This window comes from Tamandua tetradactyla, chromosome 22 (genome assembly GCF_023851605.1).
Source record: "Tamandua tetradactyla isolate mTamTet1 chromosome 22, mTamTet1.pri, whole genome shotgun sequence".
Classification (NCBI taxonomy): Eukaryota; Metazoa; Chordata; class Mammalia; order Pilosa; family Myrmecophagidae; genus Tamandua; species Tamandua tetradactyla.
This window is the reverse complement of record NC_135348.1, coordinates 20,228,467-20,255,575: the sequence shown is the minus strand read 5'-3', so window position 1 is coordinate 20,255,575 and position 27,109 is coordinate 20,228,467. Positions and strand designations below refer to the sequence as shown.

General features: G+C 36.9%; 1 protein-coding gene across 5 annotated transcripts in view; it reads right to left on the bottom strand.

Moving 5' to 3' along the window:
• PRMT9 (protein arginine methyltransferase 9) overlaps window positions 1–26,751 on the bottom strand; it is a 73,247-nt gene extending 46,496 nt beyond the window's left edge. For 3 of the 5 annotated variants that reach the window (XR_013167470.1, XM_077139866.1, XM_077139867.1), the window contains exons 1-6: window positions 26,331–26,751; window positions 23,700–23,848; window positions 17,862–18,098; window positions 17,125–17,292; window positions 12,563–12,665; window positions 10,405–10,511 (exon numbers count right to left, since the gene is read on the bottom strand). Coding sequence is in view for 4 of the 5 variants with exons in the window: in XM_077139866.1 (XP_076995981.1) it covers window positions 10,405–10,511; window positions 12,563–12,665; window positions 17,125–17,292; window positions 17,862–18,098; window positions 23,700–23,848; window positions 26,331–26,519 (953 nt within the window). In the remaining variant the exon portion in view is untranslated. Of the gene's footprint in view, window positions 1–10,404; window positions 10,512–12,562; window positions 12,666–17,124; window positions 17,293–17,861; window positions 18,099–21,897; window positions 22,044–23,699; window positions 23,849–26,330 lie in introns of those variants that run through there. The other 2 variants (XM_077139869.1, XM_077139868.1) reach the window with 2 other exon arrangements.
• Window positions 26,752–27,109: the final 358 nt, after the last annotated feature.

The window sequence follows — 27,109 nt, the reverse complement described above, 5'->3', positions numbered from 1 at the left end:
AATAAATGGTGCCTAGAGAACTGGATATCCATATGCAAAAGAATGAAATAAGACCCATATCTCACACCCTATACAAAAGTTAACTCAAAATGGATCAAAGATCTAAACATTAGGTCTAAGACCATAAAACAGAGGAACATGTAGGGAGATATCTTATGAAACTTACAATTGGAGGCAGTTTTATGGACCTTAAACCTAAAGCAAGAGCACTGAAGAAGGAAATAAACAAATGGGAACTCCTCAAAATTAAACACTTTTGTGCATCAAAGAACTTCATCAAGAAAGTAGAAAGACAGCCTACACAATGGGAGACAATATTTGGAAATGACATATCAGAGAAAGGTCTAGTATCCAGAATTTATAAAGAGATTGTTCAACTCAACAACAAAAAGACAGCCAATCCAATTACAAAATGGGAAAAAGACTTGAACAGACACCTACCAGAAGAGGAAATACAAATGGCCAAAAGGCACATGAAGAGATGCTCAATGTCCCTGGCCATTAGAGAAATGCAAATCAAAACCACAATGAGATATCATCTCACACCCACCAGAATGGCCATTATCAACAAAACAGAAAATGACAAGTGCTGGAGAGGATGCGGAGAAAGAGGCACACTTATCCACTGTTGGTGGGAATGTCAAATGGTGCAACCACTGTGGAAGGCAGTTTGGCGGTTCCTCAAAAAGCTGAACACAGAATTGCCATACGACCCAGCAATACCATTGCTAGGTATCTACTCAAAGGACTTAAGGGCAAAGACACAAACAGAAATTTGCACACCAATGTTATAGCAGCGTTATTTACAATTGCAAAGAGATGGAAACAGCCAAAATGTCCATCAACAGAAGAGTGGCTAAAACAAACTGTGGTATATACATACGATGGAATATTATGCAGCTTTAAGACAGGATAAACTTATGAAGCATGTAATAACATGGATGGACCTAGAGAACATTATGCTGAGTGAGTCTAGCCAAAAACTAAAGGACAAATACTGTATGGTCCCACTGATGTGAACGGACATTCGAGAAAAAACTTGGAATATGTCACTGGTAACAGAGTCCAGAAGGAGTTAGAAACGGGGTAAGATAATGGGTAATTGGAGCTGAAGGGATACAGACTGTGCAACAGGACTAGATACAAAAACTCAAAAATGGACAGCACAATAATACCTAATTGTAAAGTAATCATGTTAAAACACTGAATGAAGCTGCATCTGAGCTATAGGTTTTGTTTGTTTGTTTTGTTTGTTTGTTTGTTTTTTGTTTTTTTTACTATTATTATTACTTTTATTTCTTTTCTCTATATTAACATTCTATATCTTTGTCTGGTGTGTCGCTAATTCTTCTAAACCGATGCAAATGTACTAAGAAATGATGATCATGCATCTATGTGATGATGTTAAGAATTACTGATTGCATATGTAGAGTGGTATGATTTCTAAATGTTGGGTTAATTTCTTTTTTTTTTCCGTTAATTAATAAAAAAATTAAAAATAAAAAAAATAAAAATAAAAAGAATTATACACCATGACCAAGTAGGATTCATCCCAGGTATGAAAGGATGGTTCAACATAAGAAAGTCAATTCATGTAAGACACCATATCAACAAATCAAAGCAGAAAACCACATGATCACCTCGATTGATGCAGAGAAGGCATTTCACAAAATTCAATATCCTTTCTTGTTGAAAACTCTTCAAAGGATACGAATAGAAGGGAACTTCCTCAACATGATAAAGGGAATATATGAAAAATCCACAGCTAACATCATCCTCAATGGGGAAAGCCTGAAAGCAGGTTCCCCGTAAGATCAGGAACAAGGCAAGGTGTCCACTGTCACCACTATTATTCAGCATTGTGTTAGAAGTTCTAGCCAGAGCAATTAGACAAGAAAAAGAAATACAGGCATCAAAATTGGAAAGGAAGAAGTAAAACTCTCACAGTTTGCAGATGATATGATACTATATGCTGAAAACCGAAAAAAATCCACTGCAAAACTACTAGAGCTAATAAATGAGTACAGCAAAGTGGCAGGTTACAAGATCAACACTCAAAAAATCTGTAGTGTTTCTAATCACTAGTAATAAGCAATCTGAGGGGGAAATCAAGAAAAAATTCCATTTACAATTGCAACCAAAAGAATAAAATATTTAGGAACAAATTTAACTAAGTATACAAAAGACCTATACAAAGAAAACTACCATAATTTGCTAAAAGAAATCACAGAAGACCTAGATAAATGGAAGAGCATACTATGTTCATGGTTTGGAAGACTAAATATAGTTAAGATGTCAATTCTACCTAAATTGATTTATAGATTCAATGCAATATCAATTAAAATCCCAAAAACTTACTTTGCAGAAATAGAAAAACCAAGAACTAAATTTATTTGGAAGAGCAGGGTGCCCCAAATAGCTAAAAAATATCTTAAGAAAGAAAAAGTAAATCAGAGGTCTCACAATACCTGACTTTGAGGCATATTACTGAAGCTACAGTAGTCAAAATGTCATGGTACTGACATAAAAATAGATATACTGACTGTTCTAGTTTACTAGCTGCCAGAATGCAACACACCAGAGACAGAGGGCTTTCAATAAAAGGAGATTTATTTAGTTAACATATAGTTCTTCAGAGGAAAGGCAGCTAACTTTAAACTAAGGTTCTTTCTTATGTGGGAAGGCACAGGGCGATCTCTGCTGGCCTTCTCTCCAGGCCTCTGAGTTCCAACAACTTTCCCCAGAGTGATTCCTTCCTGCATCTCCAAAGGCCTGGGCTGAGCTGCCAATGCTGAGATAAGGTATGCTGAGCTGCTCTGGCTGTGCTACACTGTACTCTCTCATTTAAGCACCAACCAATTAAATCAAACATCATTCATTGCAACAGGCAAGCCTCCTAGCCAACTGCAGATGTTATCAGCAACAGATGAGGTTCACATGTCATTGGCTCATGTCCACAGCAATAGAATTAGACACCTTCACCTAGCCAAGCTGACACCTGAATCTAACTACCACACTGACAAATGGAATCGAATAGTGTTCAGATAAAGACCCTCTCATCTATGTGCAACTGATCTTTGATAAGGCAGTCAAGCCAACTCACCTGGAATAGAACTGTCTCTTCAATAAATTGCCTGGAGAACTGGATAGCCACATATAAAAGAATGAAAGAGGATCCATATCTCACACCCTACACAAAAATTAGCTCAAAATGGATCAAAGACCTAAACATTAGAGCTAAGACCATAAAGCTTTTGGAAGAAGGGCAGGCCATAGTGGCTCAGCAGGCAGAGTTCTTGCCTCCATGTCAGAGACCTGGGTTCAATTCCTGGTGCCTGTCTATGCAAAAAAAAAAAAAAAACTTTTGGAAGAAAATGTAGGGATATATCTTATAAAACTTGTAATAGGAGGCAGTTTCCTAGCTCTTACACCCAAAGCATGAGCACTAAAGAAAGAAGTAGATAAATGGGAACTTCTCAAAACTTAAACACTTTTGTGCATCAAAGAACTTTGTCAAGAAAGTAAAAAGGCAGCCTACACAATGGGAGACGTATCAGATAAGGGTCTAGTACCCAGAATATATAAAGAGATTGTTCAACTTAACAACAAAAAGACAACCCAATTACAAAATGGGCAAAAGACATGAACAGACACTTCTCAGGAGAGGAAATACAAATGGCTAAAAGGCACATGAAAAGATGCTCAACTTCCCTGGCTATTAGGGAAATGCAAATCAAAACCACAATGAGATACTATTTCACACCCACCAAAATGGCCATTAGCAATAAAACAGAAAACGACAAGTGCTGGAGAGGATGTGAAGAAAGAGGCACACTTATCTACTATTGGTGGAAATGTAAAATGCTACAATCGCTGTGGAAGGCAGTTTGGTGATTCCTCGGGAATCTAAGCATAGAATCGCCATATGATCCAGCAATACCAGTGCTAGCTATCTGTTCCAAGGACATGAGGGAAAGGATACAAAGGATACTTGCACATCAATGTTTATAGGAGCATTATTTACAATTGCCAAGAGACAGAAACAGCCCAAATGCCCATCAAGAGATGAGTGGCTAAACAAGTTGTGGTATATACATACAATGGAATACTATGCAGCTATAAGACAGAATAAAGTCATGAAGCATGTAACAGTGTGGATGGACCTTGAGGATATTATGCTGAGTGAGATTATTAGCCAGAAACAAAAGGACAAATATGTATGGTCTCACTGATATGAACTAACATTAATGAGTAAACTTGGAGAATTTCAGTTAAGAACAGAGAAATAGGGTAGAGATTGGGTAACTGGAGCTGAAGAGATACAGACTGTGCAAAAGGACTGATTGCAAATATTCAGAAATGTATAGCACAATACTATACATTAATAATAATGTAAGTACACTGAATGAATATGAATGTGAGAATGAGAGAGGGAGGAGGGCTGGGGGCACATATGAAACCAGAAGGAAAGATAGACAATAAAGACTGAGACAGTATAATCCAGGAATGCCTACAGTGTACAATGATAGTGACTAAATGTGCAAATTTTAAAAATGTTTTGGCATGAGCAAGAACAATGGGAATGTTTTTTATTGCGAGGTGCTGAAAATAGATGGTCAATCGTATTTTAAAACTTCAACTTCTGCATGAGACTAAAACAAGAAATGTTTACTTGGTACAAAATCTATATTTTGACTAGTGTATTTCCTAATTTAATGTATATGGGCAGTTTAAATGAACACCATAAGTACATGGAACCTTGAACAGGGCATGAGATTTTGTAGGTTTGTCCAGGTTAGTGTGATGCCCCAATAAATCCCAGAGCGATCTGAATGGTGAATAAAGAAGTATTTGCAAAGTCTCCTTGGGAAAATGGGGAGAAAGGGAGATAATTCAACTTCCCCATTTGGAGAATTCCTGATATTCTCACAAGCAGTGGGGACAATCAAATCAATAGGCTGAGCCCTAAATCTTGGGGTTTACCCCTATGTAACTTACTCCTGCAAAGGACAGCCTAAGCCTACCAAAAATTAGGCCTAAGAATCACCCCCACAAAACCTCTTTTGCTCAGATGTGGCCTCTCTCTGTAAGCCAACTCAGCATGTGAACTCACTGCCTCCCCCGCCCTCGCCACGCAGGATATGATGCCCAGGGGTGTAAATCTCCCTGGCAACATGGGAGAGGAAGCCTGGGATAAGCCAGGACCTGGCATCAAGAGATCAAGAAAGGCTTCTTGTCCAAAAGGGGGAAGAGAGAAACAAGACAAAAAAAAGTTTCAGTGGCTGAGACATTTCAAACAGAACCAAGAAGTTATCCCAGAGGTTTTTCTTATGTACAATATTGATATCCCTTTTTAGTCTGTGATGTATTGGAGTGGCGAGAGGGAAGTACCTGAAACTGTTGAGCTGTGTTCCAGTAGCCTAGATTCTTGAAGACAACTGTATAAAGATATAATATTTACAATGTGACTGTGTGATTGTGAGAACCTTGTATCTCACACTCCTTATATCTAGGGTATGGACAGATGAATAAAATATATGGATAAAAATAAGTAAATAATAGCAGGGACAAAGGGCAAAATAAATTGGGTAGATGGAAACACTAGTGGTCAATGAGAGGGAGGGGTGAGAGGTATGGTATGTATGAGTTTTTTCTTTTTATATCTTTTGCTGGAGTGATGCAAATGTTCAAAAAATGATCTGAATATACAACCATGTGATCATATTGTGAGCCACTGATTATACCCCATGTATGGAATGCTTTTATGTCAAGAATATATACTTGTATGTTAAGTTTTTACAATAAAAATGTATTTTAAAAAAAGGAAGAAATGGATACTATGAAGAATTCCAAAAATCCTTTAACCAGATTCACCAATTTTTTAATATCCTGCCACATTTATCATTCTCTTTCTCAACATATATATTTTTCCTTATGAATCTTTTGGGGTGAAAGCATGCTGCATGCATTATATCCCTTTATCTCGATACTTCAGTATGTATTTATTACAAATAAGGATATTCCCTTAATCACCGTACAGTTATTAGGGTCAATATTTTCTAATCTATATTCAATACTCTGTATTCATGTACTGAACCAACAGTGTTCCTTTTAGCTCTCTTCCTCCTAATACAAGACCCAATACAGGATCACATATTCAATTTAATTACCCTGGTCTCCTTAATCTCCTTTAGTGTGAGAGAATTCCTCATTCTTACTTTGATGCTGACATTTTTGAAGAATGCAGGCCAGTCCTTTTACAGAATGGTCCTCAATTTGGGCTTGTCTGAGGTTTTCTCATGATTGAAGAATGCAGGCCAATCCTTTTATAGAATGGTCCTCAATTTGGGATTATCTGAGGTTTTCTCATGATTAAATACAGGTTATGCATTTCGGGTGGAATTCTAAATAATTTTGTCCTCAAAGTATCAGATCTGGAGGAATCTTACTGATGAAGTTAATCTTAATCACTTGGTTTCAAGATGGTGTCTAGTTTCTTCTCTGTATACCTGCCATTTTTCCTTTTTAATAAGCAATTTGTGAGGAGATACTTTGAAACTATATAAATACCTTGATCCTTATGAAACTTCCTCCTTTCTGACTTAGTGTCCATTCACGATTCCTGCCTGAATCTCTACATGAGAATTACAAATTAGCAATACTGTATGTTTCCTATATTTAACAGTCAGCATTTAGTTGTCTGGGGGGGTTCAAGGGTAGTTCAGTGGTACAATTCTTGCCTGCCATGCAGGCAGGAGACCTGGGTTCAATTTTCAGCTCATGCACTACCACCTCCCCCCCAAAAAATCAACAAATGGTGTTGCAATAACAGGATAATCACAAGGAAAAAGAACAAAATGTGAATCCCACCTTACAAAAAAAACAGAGCTGTCTGTTCTCCCCCATCTATGGATTTATTATCTGTAAGGACTCAATGGATTCTTATTTTAATGAATGGGTTTCAACTCTTTAATTGTCCTTATATATTCTGGTGCTTAAATTGTCCCAGATTTGACCCACAGGAAACCCTTCAAATATACTACTACCATGTCCTTCTGACAAGTCTCCATCTTTTTTCTTTTTTTGAGCACTTCCTTACTTTTCAGACACAACTTAAGATGTTCAACTCATAATCTATAGGAGACTGGTTTTATATTTAGATTTATATAATTGCTTTTATGAATGTATTTGAAAACTAGGGAAATTCCTTCACTGTCTCATAGAACAGAGCAAGACTCACCTGAGTTTCAACTGGTATTCCTCAACTTGTTTAAAGGCAAGTGCTGAAAATAAGGTACCTATGACTACTTCATCTTTTTTGGTCTTAACTGTCAATCTAATTAAAATTCCCTGAATTTTATCATCCAAAATGTTGTCTTTTAATTAACAAAAGGCATTCTAGTGTGGTTTATGTAGTTTATGCTGAACAGCTCATATATTTATATAGATAATCTATAAAACATAATGTTTTCAAAAGTCAGTGTAACAAGTTTAATTTTGCTTTTTAATTCTTTACTATCTTAAGTCGGTCTAAGTTGTAATTCAGGTTTTCTTTAAACTGCTATTCAAACCACATAAAATTGTAGAGTCACTGAATTACGTGTGTTTGGTCATGATGCTTTTGTCGACTCATAAGGATTTGGGTAGAAGAGATAGACTATCAGTACAAATTTGTAAATTTTATCATAAGGGTTAAATAATTTTAAAAAAACGGCACAGAAAGCTAATCCATCTCTGGTATTTTGCATTCCAGCAGCTTTAGCAAACTGAAACTGAGAGCAAGGAGTCTAAAGTCCTGTTATAGGAAGAAATCCGAGCCAAGATACAATCAAAGCTTTTTTTGGTGGGCAATTCAGTCATGTGTCTGTAAAACCTTCACCTCAGTAATTCCTTAGCAATTTATCCTGAGAAAATAATAAAACAAGTCCATAAAGATGTAAATGCAAAGATGTTCATCCTTGTTTCTAAAAGCAGGAAAGTGGAAGCAACCTAAAAATTCTCAATCCAAGAACAAATAATTACATAAAGAAAAGAGTAAAGAAGGATATACAACAAAGGTGAACAGTGGTTATCAATCAGTGAGAGGTTTAGGATATTTATTTTCTTCCTTTACTCATTAGTATTTCCTATATTTACAGGTTACATTCATTACTACTAAGTGATGGGAGGGGTACTCCCTTAAAAACTGCTAATAAAATCAAAATCAGGGCACCAGAGGGTGACTTCAGCAGAGAAAGGTTTTAATAATCAAGTGGATAAGATGACCTGTTCGGTGGATCCCAGTCAGCCTCTTTTCCCCAGCAACTCCTCTCACTGCCCAATGGGCTCATGAACAAAGTATGACCACGGTCATGGTGGTAGGGACTGAAGTTATGCATGGGCTCAGCAACATGGACTTCCACTCACCAAAGCTGAGTGCCCAATCTGCCAGCAGCAGAGACCCACACTCAGCCCTCGATAAGGCACAATCTGATGTGACCAGCCAGCTACATGGTGGCAGGCTGATTACATTGCACCACATCCTTCATGGAAGGGGCAGCAATTTGTTCTATCCAGGAATCAACACATACTCTGGATATGGGTTTGCTTTCCCTGTACACAATGCTTCTGCCAAAACTACCATCCCTGGGCTTACAGAATGCTTTATCCATTGTCATGGTATTCCACATAGCATTGCTTCTGATCAAGGAACACACTTCACAGCAAATGAAGTGTGGGAATGGGCATAAGCTCATGGAATTCTCTGGTCTTACCATGTTCCCCATCATCCAGAAGCAGCTGGATTGATAGAACGGTAGAATGGCCTTTTGAAAACTCAATTACAGTGCCAACTAGGCAGCACTACCTTGAAAGCTGGGGTAATGTTCTCCAGGAAGCTATAGATGCTCTGAATCAGCATCCGCTCTATGGTGCTGTTTCTCCCATAGCCAGGATCTATGGGTCCAGGAACCATGGGGTGGAAATGAGAGTGGCACCACTCACTATTACCCCTAGTGATCCACTAGGAAAATTTTTGCTTTCTGTCCCTGTGACCCTGAGCACTGATGGTCTACAGGTTTTAGTTCCACAAGGGGAGTGCTTCCACCAGGAGAAACAACAACGATTCCATTGAACTGGAATCTAAGACTGCCACCTGTCACTTCGGGCTACTCATGCCCCTGGATCCACTTTAAAATCATTTTGATATTTATGATAAAATTTACAAGCCAAGAAGGGGATTACACTATTACACTATTGTCTGGGTTGATTGACCCTGACTATCAAGGGGAAATAGGACCGCAACTACACAATGAAGGTAAAGAAGAATTTTCTTGGAATATAGGAGATCCCCTAGGGCGTCTTTTAGTACTATTATGCCCTGTGATTAAAATCAATGGAAATCTGCAACAGCCCAATCCAAGCAGGACTATCAATGGGTCTGAAACTTCAGGAATGAAGATTTGGGTCATCCCACCAGGCAAAGAACCACAGCCAGCTGAAGTGCTTGCTGAGGGTAAAGGGAACATGGAATAGATAGTGAAAGAAGGTAGTGATAAATATGAACTACAACCACATGATCAGTTACAGAAACAAGGACTGTGATGCTGTTTTGTTCCTGTTATACTATCTAACTTGTAAGATATCAAGTTTAAGAATGAATATTTAAAAAAAGAATGAATATTACCCAAGGACTTGCACCCAATTCTGGAGAGAGTTAATGTGCTTCCAGTTATATGCAGGACAGCTGAGTATTAAGTGAAAGAAAAAAACTGTGCTTTTTAATGTTTTTTATTTAGAAATTAGGTATGGTTTAAGGTGATATATATATAGCTGCCAAGTTGACAAGGGGTGGACTGTCATGGTCAGGTTCATGTGTCAGTATGGCCAACTGGTGATACCTGTTTGTCTGGTTGGGCTAGTGCTGGCCTGTCTATTGCAATGAGGACATTTCATAGAATTAAATCATGATCACATCAGCTGCATCCACAGCTGATTCCATTTGTAATCAGCCAAGGGGACTGACTGCTGCAATGAATGGCACTCAGTCTCATGACTGGAAGCCTTTTAAGGAGGATTCAGAAGAGACAGACTCCTCTTCCTGCTTTGGCTGGCGAACCTCTCCTGTGGAGTTCATCCAGACCCTTATCGGAATCATCGGCTTCACAGCCTGCCCTGCGGATTCTGGACTCTGTGTTCCCGCACTCACGTGAGACACTTTAATAAATTTTATATTTGTGAGTGTTCCCTGTTGATTCTGTTTCTCTAAAGAACCCTAACTAATACAACTGGAGTAATCACCATGAATTTAAAGGTTAAAAAACTACAAATCTCACCAACATAAATATTCACTAAATGTACTTTGAAGTACAGTATATTCCTAAAAATTACTATTTCTAAAAATTTACTATTTAAATAATTACTCACCTATGATGTCTTCTGATCTCTGCACATTCTACTGCCATCCCAAATAAAACAGCATTTGCTGGTATAACTTTGCCATACTTTTCACAATTACCATCTTCACCTTTGGTCTGAAAATACAAAAATAAAAATTATACTGTTTTATGTATACAAAAATACACGTGTATAATACAAACTGTAAATTAATAAAGAAAAAACTAAAAACAATAAGGACTGGCAGACTTTTTCATTAAAATTTTTCTTTTATTCTCATTGCTATATATAGGGATGCATAATTTTTTTTTTTCAAAACAGGAAGGAAAAAACTGGAGGGAGAGAGGAAGATGAAGGGAGGGAAGCAAGAAAGAAAGGAAGGAGGGAAGGAATCTATAAATCCGCATAAAACAAAAGGTTATTGGGTAAGGGCGCATGGGTGATTCAGTGGTAGGATGTTCGCCTTCCATGCAGAACACCTGGGTTCGATTCCTGGACCATGCACCAAAAAATAAAATAAAATATAACATAATATAAATAAATAAAAAATAATAATTAAAAAAGGCTATTGGGCAAGACTTTAATTGAGAAGCCAAAAGTATCATTACCTACTTGCAAAACACAATGCTCTTCTCTAAATTTTTTTGTTTTGTTTTTCAGCATGGGCAGGCTCTGGGAATCAAACCCGGGTCTCCAACATGGCAGGCAAAAATTCTGCCACTGAGCCACTGTTGCACTGCCCTTCTTTAAACTTTCAATTAGCTAGTTTCAATCCAAATCTTTTTCTGTAAACAGTGAATTTTTATTACATATTAAAATCCTTAAATTCATAAAACATTTTATGTAGATCAAATCTATGATTTCTGAGCCACAGCAGAGTATTTCAATGCACAGCATAATTTCACAAATTTGAGAGTTAGCCCTGTCCAATTAGTAGATCAGATGCTACTGGTACCTTAAAACCATACCAAGACAAGAAAACATTTTGACAGCTCCTCAAAAGCTAAACACAAAATTAGCATATGACCCAGCAATTCCACTTTTAGGTATTGGCATACAAGTATCTGAAAACCGGGATTCAAACAGATACCTGTATGCCAATATTCACAGCAGCATTATTCACATAGCCAAATGGTGGAAACAAGAAGTGAGGGCTATGAGGCTGAAAGTACTTCCTTTTTTCAACTCTAAAGTTTTTCACAGTTGTTTCCTCCACAAAGTAATCTCAATTTACATGAATTCCTTCTTGGAGTATTTTCTGCCTGCAGAATTGATTTGGGCAAACAAATATATGTTGCAGTATGTTGTACTAGATGTTTTTTGAACTGATTTCTTTCCAACCACACAGTATGTACCTTGAGGGTAGGAAGTATTTTTCATATTGCTTTGCAAATATACTAGGATCTCTCCCTGACAATATGGGACATGACTCCCAGGGATAAGCCTGGCCCTGGCACTGTGAGATCAACCACACCTTCCTGATCAAAAGGGGGAAAAGAAATGTAAAAAACTAAGGTATCAGTGGCTAACAGAGTTCAAATAAGTTGAAAGGCTATTCTGGAAGCTAGCTATTGCTAATTACCAGGGTTTGCCAAATCCCAACCAAAACCATTCCTGTCAACCTTAAAGAACACCCAGGGCTTTATCTGAAATTCTATGAAAGTTTTACACACTAAGATTACTTTCCAGAAACCTACAACCTCCAGATGGGTTCCTAGGCAAGATAAGTTCAGAAACCCAGAGTGGCCAGCCTCTCCAAGAACTCCACTATTTTCAGCCCCCATCCCATAATACTGACACCCCTTTCCAACATGAAAAAGTTAGAATGGGCAGAACCCAAATACCCCAAAAGACTGGGAGAGGAATCAAAGGAGAAGGCAGAGTTATAACAGAGAGGATAGCATTTAATAAATTGAATATTACTGCTGAATCATTGCCTGGTATTTCTTTCAGTCTCTAGTGTCTTGGAGCAGATACAAGGAAAAACCTAAAATTGTGGAACTATAACCCATACCAAACTCTGAAATCTGTTCCGTAACTACATGTTACAATGTACTTTGAAATTTATTGCTTTTTTGTATATATACTTCACAATAAAAAAATTTTTTAAACACACACTAGGGGCTGAATAAATATCTGTTAAAATAATGCATTCTTAATCAAACTAAAGCAGTTTCATGCTACTTACCTTTGGCTGTAGAAGTAAATGCTCCCATGCATGAATCAAACTCTCCACAATCCCTTCTCCAAATAAACCTGCATCGACAGTTTCTGTTACAACTAGGGACACTCTATAGAACGATTTTTTAAAGATATATGTAAGTAAAATATCATGCTATTACATGAAGAAGTCAAAGCTAACAGAGGAGAGAAAGGAAGAGTAAACTATAGAAACAGTCAATCAGTAAAATTTTCTAATACTTTTCGTTTCTAATATCCATCTCTAAACCTTGAGAAACTTGACTCAAATGTTCCTAAGATTCCTCCGTTTTCCACTGGCTCCTTCTCTCTGGGAGGTGGGGCTAGAGGTAAAAGGTGGAAGAAAATCTTCACTTGAATGTGTTGGTCTCCTCGGGCCATTCTTTCAAAGCCTAAATCTTTAAGAGTGGTTTATACCATTATTTTTACTATTTGTCACTCCATAAAGACAAGCAATTGGATATATATATACTAAAAACTCTACAAAAATATTCTCTATCAGACTTGCTTCTTATCAAAATAAATAATACTCATCAAAACGAATAACCTCAGTTCTCATTTTCCTTGATCTACAAGTAACATTTAATGTCCTCCTCCCAAAATTCATTCTCTACTTTCTACGAGCATACACACATACCAATTGTCTTTTCCTGTCACTCTCTTATTTTACCTACCAGCTAACCCTGAGTCATCACAAAACCCTTTGTCTCCAGAGCTCTAATCTTCTGTCCATTCTTTCCTTCTAGAAAATGTCACTTATACAAACTTCATTATGTCTCCCTGCTCTGAACTCCTTCAGCACTTATTGGCAGCATCATTCATTTGTGTAGTTAGATGATAAAGATTTCATTAATATTCCTTATCATCCTATCTAGATGGTAGGTACCATGAGAGCAGGAACTATTTTGGTATCTCCCAAAGCACCTAAACTCAATATCATATATACAGAAATTACCCAATATTTAGGATTGCATATATTTAGAGTGTAAAAGGTATCCCAAGTCATCTAGAGGTTGTTCAAGATCAAATTAAATTAATAAGAGTCTGACTTAAAGCCCCTATCTCTTTTTTTTAATTTTATTTATTAAGCATATCAACATACAAATACAAACATTCTTACCATATGATCATTCCATTCTACATATATAATCGGTAACTGACAATATCACATAGTGTATATTCATCATCATGATCATTTCTTAGAACATTTACATCAATTCAGAAAAAGAAATAAAAAGAACAGAAAAAAATTCATACATACCATACCCTTTACCCCTTCCTTTCATTGATCACTAGCATTTCAATCTACTAAATTTATCTTAATATTTGTTCCCACTATTATTTATTTTTAATCCATATGTTTTACTCATCTGCCGATAAGGTAGATAAAAGGAGCATCAGACACAAGGTATTCACAATCACAGTCACACTGTGAAAGCTATATCATTACACAATCATCTTCAAGAAACACAGATACTAGAACACAGCTCTACATTTTCAGGCAGTTCCCTCCAGCCTCTCCATTATATCTTAACTAAAAAGGTGATATCTATATTATGTGTAAGAATAACCTCCAGGGTAACCTTTCAACTCTGTTTGGAATCTCTCAGTCAATGACACTTTATTTTGTCTCATTTCGCTCTTCCCCCTTTTGGTCGAGAAGGCTTTCTCATCAAGCTGGAACTCTTGATGTTGAGTCCCAGCTCATTCTAGGATTTTTGTCCCACATTGCCAGGAAGGTTCACACTCCTGGGAGTCACGTACCACATAGAATGGGGAAGGGCAGTGTGTTTGCCTGCCATGTTGGCTGAGAGTGAGGCCACAACTGAGCAACAAAAGAGGTTCTTTTGGGGTTGACTCTTAGGCCTAATTTTAAGTAGGCTTAGCATATCCTTTACAGGGTTGTTTCATATGAACAAACCCCAAGATTGGGGTCTCAGGCTATTGCTCTGATTGTCCTCACTGCTTGTGAGAATATCAAGAATTCTCCACTAGGGGAAGGTGAATTTTCCCCCTTTCTCACCATTTCCCCAAGAGGACTTTGCAAATACTTTTATTCACTGCTCAAATCACCCTGGGATTTATCGGGACATCACTCTGGACAAACCTACAAAATCTCATGTACTACACAAGGTTCCATGTACTATGGTGTTCAATTACGCTGTCCACGTAAGTTATATTAGGAAACATACTAGTCAAAATATAAATTGGGTATCAAATAAACATTTTTTGTTTTAGTCTCACATATAAGCTAAAGTTTTAAGATATTAATTACCATCTATTTTCAACACCCTGCACTACTGATATTCCTTTGTTCTTCCTCATGCAAAACCATTTTTAAATCTGTACATTTAGTCACTATCATTATACACGTTAGGCATTCCTAGATTATACCATCTCGGTCTTTATCATCTATCTTTCCTTCTGATTTCATTTGTGCCCCCAGGCCTCCTCCCTCTATCATTCTCGCACTCAGCTTCATTCAGTATTCTAACATTATTGTATTACAGTTAGGTAGTATTGTGCTATCCATTTCTGAATTTTTTACAATCAGTTCTGTTGCACACTCTGTATCTGTTCAGCTCCAATTACCCAATATCTACCTTATTTCTATCTCCTGACCATCTCTGTTACCAACTGAAGTTTTCCAAGTTCATTCACTAGTATCAATTCATAGCAGTGAGACCATACAGTATTTGTCATTTTGTTTTTGGCTAATCTCACTCAGCATAAGGTTCTCAAGGTCCATCCATGTTGTTACATACTTCATAACTTTACTCTGTCTTACAGCTGCATAGTATTCCATCATATGTATATACCACAGCTTGTTTAGCCACTCGTCTGTTGATGGGCATTTAGGCTGTTTCCATCTCTTGGTAATTGTAAATAAGGCTGCTAGAAACCTTGGTGTGCAAATATCTGTTTGTGTCCTTGCCCTTATGTCCTCTGAGTAGATACCTAGCAATGGTATTGCCGGGCCATATGGCAATTCTATACTTAGCTTCCTGAGGAACCACCAAACTGCCTTCTACAGCGGTTGCACCATTTGACACTCCCACTAATAGTGGACAAGTGTGCCTTTCTCCACATCCTCTCCAGCACTCATCATTTTCTGTTTTATTGATAATGGCCATTCTGGTGGGTATGAGATTTGTGTTTGTATTTCCTCTTCTGAGAAATGTCTGTTCATGTCTTTTGTCCATTTTGTAATTGGGTTGTCTGTCTTTTTGTTGTTGAGTTGAACAATCTCTTTATATAATCTGGATACTAGACCCTTATCTGATATATCGTTTCCAAATATTGTCTCCCATTGTGTAGGCATCTTTTTACTTTCTTGACAAAGTTGTTTGATGCAAAAAAGTGTTAAATTTTGAGAAGTTCCCATTTATTTATTTATTCAATGTTTGTGCTTTGGGTGTAAGGTCTAGGAAACCACCTCCTATTATAATATTCATAAGATTTTTCCCTACATTTTCTTCTAAACATTTTATGGTCTTATATCTAATGTTTAGGTCTTTGATCCATTTGAGTTAATTTTTGTAGAGGATGTGACATATGGATCCTCTTTCATTCTTTTGCATGTGGATATCCAGTTCTCTAGGCACCATTTATTGAAGAGACTGTTCTGTCTCAGGTGAATTAAGCTTCTATCTCTTGATTCAAAAGCCAATAGATCTTCCTACACTACTAGCTACAAAATAAAATGCAGATTAAATTAATTTTGACTCTTCATTTTTGTAAGATAAATAAATCTGCCTAACAATCTGGTAAGACGTCTTTCATGAGAATACAAAAACTATTGAAAAGCAGAAGGTACTATTGTAAACATAAGTTATTATATAACTAGAAGACTTTTTTAAAAAATCATAGTCCAGTGACAAAAGTCTCCAAAAGTCCTCTTTCAATACAAACGAAACTCAAGGTGAGAAGATAAAGGCTTCCCAGGAGGGACAGTGAAGCTAGTGCTATAAAGAGAAAACTGTGTCTCTATAATGATGGGGTTGGACCAGATTTAAAAATCACTTCTAACTCTAAAATCCATCCCCCTTATGATATGGATCAGAGTTGGATAACACACTAAACAGTCAAGATTTATGAGAGTACGTACAAAGCATTTGAAAGGCCCAAGTTAAAATACATTGACAGCAGACATTTCCAAAGCTTTCATTTTAGCCAAGGATTTAAAAATGAGATTTAGGTGTCTATTTTCCTCAAGGTATTATTTTTAAGTACATCCGTTAAATAGTTATCGATCACATAAGAGGTATTATCTACTTCTACAAACTAGAACACTGAGATTAACAAAGGTAAAAAGTAACTTGCTAAACGTCGTTGTTAATTCGTCACAATTTCTTCTCAAGATGGTTAAATATTTTTAATAAAGGATATGACGTTATGAACATCTTTCTTACACTGAATTATTCTATATGCATATTTTTAAAAAATAAGGGCTTTAGCATTTTTGCTTGGGCCTAGAAGCTAGAAATGCATCTCAATTTGTTAAATGAAATAATGGATTATAAACACTAAAATTAGTTTACATTATTCTACCTTTCAGGAATGTGCTTCGGAATCTCTATGTCAAGCGACTTCATATGTAAGAGTTTGATTCCTGCTTCCATCTTGTTTGCAGCCACTACGTCACAGGCAAGTTCATACATGGTCTTAGATAACTCACAGGCATACACTGAGTGTGCTCCAGCTTTTTTAGCAAACATGCTATAAGAAGAAAAAGTGCTCTATCAAGAAAAAATATCCCACTGATTTTTCTTCAAATCTTAATGGAACTATGATGCTTGAAGACAGGGTTTTTCTTTTATTTTTTAATTAACCCAATCATTATTCATTATGCATTAAAAAGTAGATTAATTAACATATTGAGACAAAAATCTTAGAATTATGATATCCAACTCAAGAAGGCTAACAGGTTCTAAGTTAGACAATAGATTCTATTAGAATGTTAACCCAGAAAAATACTCATGAAAATCACTTCTGATTTTCAATTATTATTGAAAGCTTCGATAATAATTTCAAAATTTTCTTAGCAGTTATGTTTGGATCTTGATAAAGTAAAAGTTATAATGAAAAACACAATACAAGTTGCATGGCTAACCCTAAAAATATGATAAGAAATAATAAATTAAACTCTATTATTTTACTTTAAATAGCACTGTTAAATTTTCTACATTCAGTAAAAGTTTAAATTTACATTATTAGTGTATGTGTATATATAGATGTATATATATGTAATTATATATATATATAATTAAAGCACAATTAGAACAAACCTTAGTATTCCAGTTCCTGCTCCAATGTCCAAAACACTTTTTGACCCTGAGTAAACCGCCTTTTGGATTGCTGCATTATAAATCATATTCCTCTTAGTGTCATTAAGCATGATAAAGTGCCAGCGTTCCACCAACCAGTTTGCAACCCGATAAAAATTCTCTTTTGCATCGCTGAAATTAGGGTTTAGTTTCACTGCTTTATGAAAATACCCAGCTGCTTCATCTCTAAAGCCCATTCTAGAGTAGAAAATGACAAAGACAAAATATTTAATTATATGCTATCAACTGTAGTGCCTTTGTTAACAGCATCCCAAATCTCACCCAACATTTAAGAACCCTCTGTGAGGACTGCATCCTTAATGACTTCTTTCTTTTCTGAACTCATTTATGCATTCCAGGACACTAATAAGTACTTGACTATAAATTAAGATTGTAATGAAGTAAAGAAGAAGCTCTTAGTCGTCTCCACTTAAGCAACTTGCTACAGATATCAGTGCTCTCTGAAAACAATTCCTTCTGTATAACATACTAATGCCTATGGCTAGGAGGCTCCTCTCCGGTGTGCCTGCACACATGTTTCTCTCATCAGCAAAGCTGAAAGGTTACCAAGAGTCATTTTGCATTTGCTGCCAAACTAATTTATGCCAATTGTACTTGTTACTATAATTACATATTTTAATTCAATTATTACAGACACTAAATAAATGTGAATGCAAAAAAGAGGGTTGTTCTTCCTGAGGCTGTAAGTATACTAAATACTTTGAAAAAAATCAAAGATGAGTCATTCCCCAAACCGTTACTGAATTAGATGTGAGTAAATCAATAATAAAAGATGGAAAAACTATCAAACCATACAGAACAGTGCTTTTCAAACTATCTGTAGTGAAGAATTCCCCATACACACCTATTAAAATATCTAATTCTTTGTATACCTACAGTCCTACTACAGATAATTAGTATACAGCTTATGCCACATTAAAGTTTAGCAATATCTAAACTGGTCTATTCTCTCTTCTAAAGAGAATTCCCTAATCACGTTTGGATACGTGGCCATGTCAAACTGCTACATACGTATTTAAATGCTTACTCTCAATATACACTTATCTGTCACAGATTGGTGTTTTAGTCTCCTGGGCTGCTCAAGCAAATGTCATCCAATGGTTTGGCTTCAACAATGGGAATTCATTAGCTCATGGTTTTGAGGTTAAGACAGGAGTTCAAAATAAGACATCATCAGGGCAATGCTTCCTCCCCAAGGCCAGTGGCATTCTGGGGCTGGCTACTGGCAACCTTGGTGATGGGCTCCTCTTGTCACATGGCAATACACATGGTAACCTCTCCAGCCTCTCCCTTCTCTTCTTGGTTTCACTATTCAGCTTCTGGCCACTTCCCCTGGCTTTCTCTCTCTCTCTCTGAATTCCATTCTGCTATAAAGGACCCCAGTAATAGGATTAACACATATCCTGAATAAGGTCAAGCACACCTTAAATGAAATAACCTCATCGGAACTTCCTACTTACAATGGGTTCACACCCACAGGAGATGTTTTTCTGGGGTACATATAGCTCCAAACTACCAGAATCAGTCATTTGTGGACAGGCACTAGTGTGTACACCACACACTGAACAGATCAGAGCTAGCAGAACCCTTCTGTATTCATACTATTTGCAAGCACCTTTAAACAAGGAGTCCATTTCAAAAGAAAGTGAATCAGACTATTCACTGAGTATGGTTTAAGCAAAAAAGTCATTCTGAAACTCTAAACAGGAGACTACACTAATAAAAGACAACAAATAGCCCTATATCAAATGATTGCACTTGTGTTTTAAATTAAAATAAAGATGTTTAAGGGATACATACATGGAAAAAGAATAAAATGTGACCCTGCCATACAGCATACAAAAAAATAAATTAAAAAAAAATTAATGTTTAAGGTTGATATGTTTTTTTAATGATTCCTTACTTTTATCTAGCTTTTATATTTAATCAACTACCAGTGATTAACCATTTGACTACCAATCCTGATAGGTTAATTAAGAGAGCTTCTGCTTTATATATTCATCTTCTTTGTAACTAGAGTTTTAAGTTCCTTGAAGGTAGAGCTATCTTAATCTTGTTCTGCAACTCCCAAAGCACACAGTACAGTAGAAAACACATAATATGCAATTATTATTTATTGAAAGGCTAATTTAGCAATGGGTATTAATAAAATTCCTAATATCAATGATCAATCTATTTATTGAATCAGTGCCAAACCTGCTTTTAGTACTGTTCTGGATTTGTGCTTCTCTTAGGTTTGATACTTAAAATAATACATCATCTAGTTTCCTTAAGCTGTAATGTTAATCTAATAACTATGTAATCTGCTGAATTAAAATTTACCCAATAAAAAAAGACTCACCTGTCAATAATAATATCACTGAACTATAAAAATGCCATTTTTCTTTTAGCTATGAAAAACATTATCTTCTTGATTAGTGATATAAATATATTTTGTTCTATTTAATTTAAAATCTGATTCTACTAGACTAAAAAAGGGTTGCAAAGTTGTGACACTTTAGATGAGAATTTTATTTCACAAATAAATGTCAGGAAAGGACGCGATCATTTCTTTTAGAAATCTTTTTCTTTTCTAACGGTGATTATTTTGGTGGGGAGTAAGTGACCCACTGTTTTTGATGAGAAAATTAGGGTAGAATAAAGGTTAAGAACCACTGCCCTAGAGAATAAAAGTAAATTGTATAGGAAAAGCAATATTCACATTATTAAAACCGCCAATGTCTGAATTAGGAATGTTGCGTAGCTGCATCTTTTCAAAGCAAATTAATACGAAGCATTTATTACTTGTGTCAATGTTCATTAACTGCTCAAAATGATGTCTGTTTTAAGTTGAAAAAAGGTAAGTACAAGTCTTAACCTGTATACCATGAATGTGACCTAATCTGGGAACAGGGTCACCACAGATGGAATTAGTTAAGTTAAAATGAGGTCACACAAGAGAAGGGTAGCCACTTAATCCAGTAGGACCAGTATCCTTACAAAAAAGAGAGAAGAAATACAGATGAACAAGAGACAAGATAGCCATATGAAGATACAGAAGCAGAGATTGGAGTTATTCTTCCACAAACCAAAGGGCACCAAGGACTCGAGCCACTGTCAGAAGTAGATGAGAGGCATGGAAAAGATTCTTCCCTAGAGATGTTAAAGGCTGCACAGCCTGCCAATATCGTGATTTCATTCTTCTAGCTTCCAGAACTGCAAGATAATAAATTTCTCTTGTTTTAAGCCATTAAGCTTGAGGAAATTTGTTATAGCAGCCCTAGGAAACCAGTATTATATCCCACAGCAATAGGTTACCAATAATTACACTCTGCCAAAAATGTATGCAGCTCCAATTTTCTGTTAAATTGAAATTATCCTGAAAGATGATCTTATAATGTTATCATCATTATATGTATATAATCTGGAAATCCAATTGAATCCTGCAGAGTTAACTCCCTTTACATCAACTGAAGAACAAAAGAAAACTTTGAAATTAAAATGGACATTTTTTACCAATTAAAAAGTCTACTAATCTTTTTTAAGTGAATCTTATTGAAATGGCAAGAGGTTACTAATTTATAGCAATGGATGCTGTGTATTAGATCAGCTATTAATGTGAAAAAACAGACCTCAGAGGATATTCTGTTTTCCTAATTATCATCATACTCTACACAACTAGAAACTATCAAATATTTGTCTCTTGAAGAAGTACCCATTATCACTCTCCAGGTCATTATAAGACTGTTAAATAGCACAGTAATTACAGCACAATATTGAGACTGACTAATAAAGGATAGTAAAGATATTTCTTATATAGAACTTATTTAATAAAATTTAATATAACCAGATCAGCAAATGAAAAATACTAGGAGAAATCTGCTGGATTTCTTAGAAATCCAGAAATCTCAGAAATCTCAGAAATCTGCTCATTTCCCAGTTCTGCTGGAACTGGGAAATATTACTATATACAATAGGGCATTACAATGGTACTTACTAAACAAAAATTCTCCCTTTATTTTGAAAAAAGCAGTGAGATGAGATTTATTAAAAACAAATCCAAAACAAAAATTTTTTTTCCAATCAGTTTTCCTAAGTTCCAATGGAGAGTAGAAAGATATTCCAGTGAAGAAAAAGAACGCTCTATAGAAAAGCAAAGAAATTGCATTTATTTAGAAAAACATTTATGTCTACACAGCGGATAATATAATAATTATTACCAACTTGTTGAACAGCCTCAGCAAAGAGGCACTTGCTATATTGGTACATTGATAGCTAGGATGCTTTTTTTCATTAAGTAAGTGCTGACATAAAATTCTATACATCAAATCTCAAATATTTTTCTCATTGAGGAAACATGCCATTTGATACTATAATAAACATTCATACCCTTCACAGTGAATGACCACTGAGAATTTACATTAATTATCACAGAGGTAACATCTGTCAGGTTGGTCATACATATTCTTAAGTTAAAAAAAAACATTACTTCTAAAAGTTCATTTCAAAACATTATTTTCCTATATTCAAAAAATGCGTAAGAAACACTGAGTTGATTGCTCAATTAATTTACCTTCTCAAAACCAGCACAGATTTACATGTTCTCCTTCCCCAGAGCTCTGGACCTGCATAATATAATCCACTGAGCCAAGTCAGGGGCCTGTGGACACCAGGGATGAGACTAGGAAGTGGACTATCAAGAGCTAACGGAATCAAGACACATTTAAGAAAAGAAATTCTATGGTCCTTAGGATCTTTTTACTGCATTAGTACTAATCCCAAGTTTATTTTAACTGTGTGCTTTGAGGGGGGAAGAAGTGAATAGGCACAAAAAATAACTAAAAGGAACATGTAAAGTGAGATTCATTAATGTAATTAAATCCCTAGCAATCTGAGCAATTGTTACTTTCCAATTTGGCAGAACCAAGCTCCATTCCATTACTCTGAAGCTTCCAAATTCAGAAGCAATGTTACCCTTTCATTGCATTTCTGGTATTTTCTCAGAATTACCTTATGTGCATGCGCCAGTGTGCAGAAAAAAAAAAAATTAACATAGCAGGCCCTGGTTGTTCCTTTGAAAGGCTTACTTGCAAAGATGGCCCTTGGCTGGCATCTCGGAACTTGGATTTCAGGAGGGTTCCCACTACCCTAACTGTAAGAGTGGCTTACGGTACCTAAACTGTTTGTACAAACAATGTGGTTTATGCTAAACACTCTAGAACTTACTTCTGGGAGTCTGAAATTTTGGAACATGCCAGGCAAAAGGTACCTACATGATGCGCTCCTTCAGTCTATGGTGGACAGCAGTGCCCAACAGTCAGCATCTTTCCTACTGGTTAGTTTTGTAATAGAGTGCCTCCGGTGAGACATTTTCATGTGAAGTTTTCCCTGGCACCCCAGAGGGCAATTTCCATCAAGTTCCAAAGAGCAGATTTCCAGCAAGTTCTCCAGCAAGACACTGCAGTTATTTTTCTGTACTGTCTCCAGAAAGGTCTGGATCTCAGCCCAATTGGGGGAGGGGGGTCACTTCCTTGGATGCTCTATCTTGGCCCTAGAGGTATAGCCATTATGTAGTATGTTATATAAAATTAAAGCTACTATGATAATATCATCTGTATTCCTACATTCTTTTGAGTTCTCTTTATTTCATACTAGATAATTCCTCATTACTTTGATGCCCTACTATAGATAATAATTCCTTATATTAAACATTCCTTGTTCAAATCACTGTATGATTTATTCCTGATCCAGATGGATACAGAATAATTTTTAACAAGTAATACTGAAGTCACTACAAACCTGAAAAGATGCTCTCCCATACTATTGCAAATTACTTCATCATCAGGAAAGAGTTCCAACGCTTGCTCATAGCAACCAAGTAAGTCTTGTATTCGATTAAGAGCATCAAGTTCTTCAGCCCATCTGAAGAGTGTATACTGAAAAGTTTCCTTTACAAAAGAGAAGAAAATTAGTCAAAAACAAAGGATGAAACAATTAACAATGCTGATTCAAGATTCCACAGAGTATGGAACTTAACTATTACTGTACAAATTGTCTTAAATTTTATTTGGCTTTAGTAGGCACTGTTTGTTGAATGAATAAATAAATGTGTAAATGAATTTTAACATTTATGTGGTACTATATGCACAATGAGATGATCTGACCATTCTCTTCTCTAAACTCTCTCCATTCTTAGCTGCCATATCAGACTCTCCTGATTCTTCACCTCTTTTCCTATGAGCTGCTATATTCTAGGGGTTTGTTATCAGCCCTTTTCTCTTTTCTTGTCCATCCCCAATGCATTAACTATCACCTATGTGTTGACAGATGCTACATCTAAATCTCCAGTCAAAATCTTCTCTTCTTGCAGAAGCAACTTTCCAAGGGATTGTCCCCTCAGCCACCTCAAACTGAGCACAATTCAAGTAATTCTTGAACAGCCAGTGTGCAAAGAGCTAAAGCTAAAACACAGCGATGGAAAACATAAATCGTGTTTCTTTCCTCAAAGAGGCCTTGTAAAAGAGACGGAAATTTAACACAAAATTTTGAAAAAGTATAAAACGTTCTAAACTGAAAACATCATATTACTCTGAAACAAGATAAAAGGTTAAGGTACTACCCCAACCTCAAACTCAGAATTACCTTAAAATGCTACTTTAATTCCACATGCGGTTTCAAAGCCTGCCAGTTCTTTAAATATTTCACCTCCTCTCCATCTCCAGCCTAATCCGGCCCTCTTGGTCTATTGCTGGACTACAGAAATAACCTTCTCACTCTTACACTAGCTCTAGTCTCTCTTCCCTCGAGCCATTCTCCGCACTGAAAACAGTGGAAAGAAGGTAAACTTTAGTCATCTCAGCTTTATCATGAACACATTTTAAATCATCTTCACATATTTCATATACAGAAGAAGTGATACCTGAAACTGAAACTTAAAGGAGTTCATCAAAGAGACAAAGATATGAAAGTGATTCTGGGGTGTAAGGAAATAAAGCACAAAATACATGAAATGGATCAGGAAATCTACAGGTAAATAGATTGGTGTGGCAGGCACTTGGTTATGGGGAGAGGTGACAGAAAGAGCAACAGAAAATGATACAAGAGAAACAGCACTTTTTGCAAATAAGCCATGCAATGCAATATAGACTTTGATCTGCAGGAAACACAACTACTTACTGAAGCCTACTGAATGCCAGGCATTGCAGTAGGAACTTTACATATTTGTAACCCACGTTAAAAACCTAGAGAGGTATTATTAGCCCTAAAAAAGAAAAATGCATCCCAATGTATCACCTTCTGGGGTAGGCCCACTGATTCTAAAATTTACATTAAATTTATTTGACTCCACTTAATCCATTAGTGAGATTGACTTACAAATCTAATGGTATTTCCTCAAAATCTGCACCAACAAATATCCTTAAAGAGCATTCTTCAGAAATCTGCATAATTGGAATTTGAAGGAACAGCTTAACTACTGAGTGAGGGGCCCACCTTTCTTTGCCCTAATTATTTATTTTGCCTTCTTTTTCATGTACCCATAAAGCAATGGTTCTCTACCAGCCCTCCTCTGTTCCCTCTGCATGAGAAATGTCTGGAGATACTCGTGATTGCCATCGCTGGGGGTGGAGAACCTGTGGGGGATACTACTGACACACAGTGTGTAGTGATTAAGGATTCTCCTAAATATCCTAAACTGCACTGTACAGCTCCCACTACAAAGGATTACCCATTCCAAAATGTCAACAGTACTGAGGCTGAGGAAGCCCTGTGTTAATGCAAAGTACCTGGAAGCTGAAAACTGAATACAAAATTAAATTAAACCACTTTTTTAGTTTAGATTCTAAAATTATTTTTTTAATGTACAGCATTTCAACAGAATAACTGTCACATATCAAATAACTGAAGCTAAATAATGCATCAGCGAATGCAAACTTTATTCAACTATAAAAACCCACAACATTCCTTTCGCACATAGTAGGGCAAGAGCAAAAGCTCAAAGTCAGGGGGCATGCTTCAAATGGAATTACAGGGAGGAAGGATCACCTGTTGCCTCGCTGGCCATACCAAGAACTTAGAATTTTTTTTGTTTTGCAATAGTAGTGCTATTACTTAATTTTTTATATAAAAAGCTCACGCTTGCTGTGTTGAAACAGACTGCAGGAAGAAGCCCCGCTGAGAGCCTAATGCGATAAACCGGCAAAAAATGACTGACCGTGGATAGAAAAGAGGGAAGGCTTAGAAGTGATAAATTCTGGATATATTTCGAAGGTGGAGCCGACAGTATTTTTGTTGTGTGTGAATAAAAGAAGTCAAGGATGAGTAGCAAAAACAGCAAACACCAGCGGCGCACCCTATCACCCTCCACTACCCAAATTTTTTAAGAACGGAGGATCATTAGCCCGCTGGTGACAAAAAGCAAAACACACTAACCTTCACATCGTCTTTCAGCTCCGGGGCCAGGCTAAGCACAAGGAGATAGTGGGCATAGGAGGTGCCGAAGTCCTGGGCAGCCAGGCAGTGCTCTGCGCTCTGCAAGGACCGCGACACTAGCTCTTCCCGGCCAGCCGTCCTGGCGCCACCCCCAGCACCCCCGCGGGGCCTGCGCCGCGAGTTCGGCATGACACAGACGCTGCCCTAAGCCTGCGCTTGTATAATCAAAGAGAAGGTGCTTTTCATAAACAAAATAGGATAACTGTCCTGCTGCCTACACTTAACATGTAACTAAAGTTATTCTTCCGAGCAGGTGAGAGAGAAAACACGCCTCGCTCTGGTCACAAACCCCTGCCTTCCGAACGCCTAGAGGCAGGCGCCGAGGGCTACGCACCACCCGGCAACTACGAGCAGACGCTGGCCGGAGTCGCACACTGATAACGTCAGCGCGCCTGACGTCAGCACGTCGAGCTCTGCCCCTTCCTGAGTGGTGAGGGCGGAGACGCCGCGAGGTTGCAGCAATACGTCTGTGTAGGGGAATCTGCAGCCGTGGTCTGGTGGACGCACGTACCTCTCAAGTTCTTTCAGGCTGGAATAGACCCTTCGAACCTCCTTGGAGGAAGGAATAGTTGTTAATTACAGCTAAAAGAAGTCACTTTTGTTCCCACTTTCAAAATGCCTTAATGGTATCTTAATTAGCTAACAAGAAACAAAAACAAACAAACAAAATTTCGAAATAGAACATAATGTAGGAATGAGCCATCCAGTTAAGATTCACT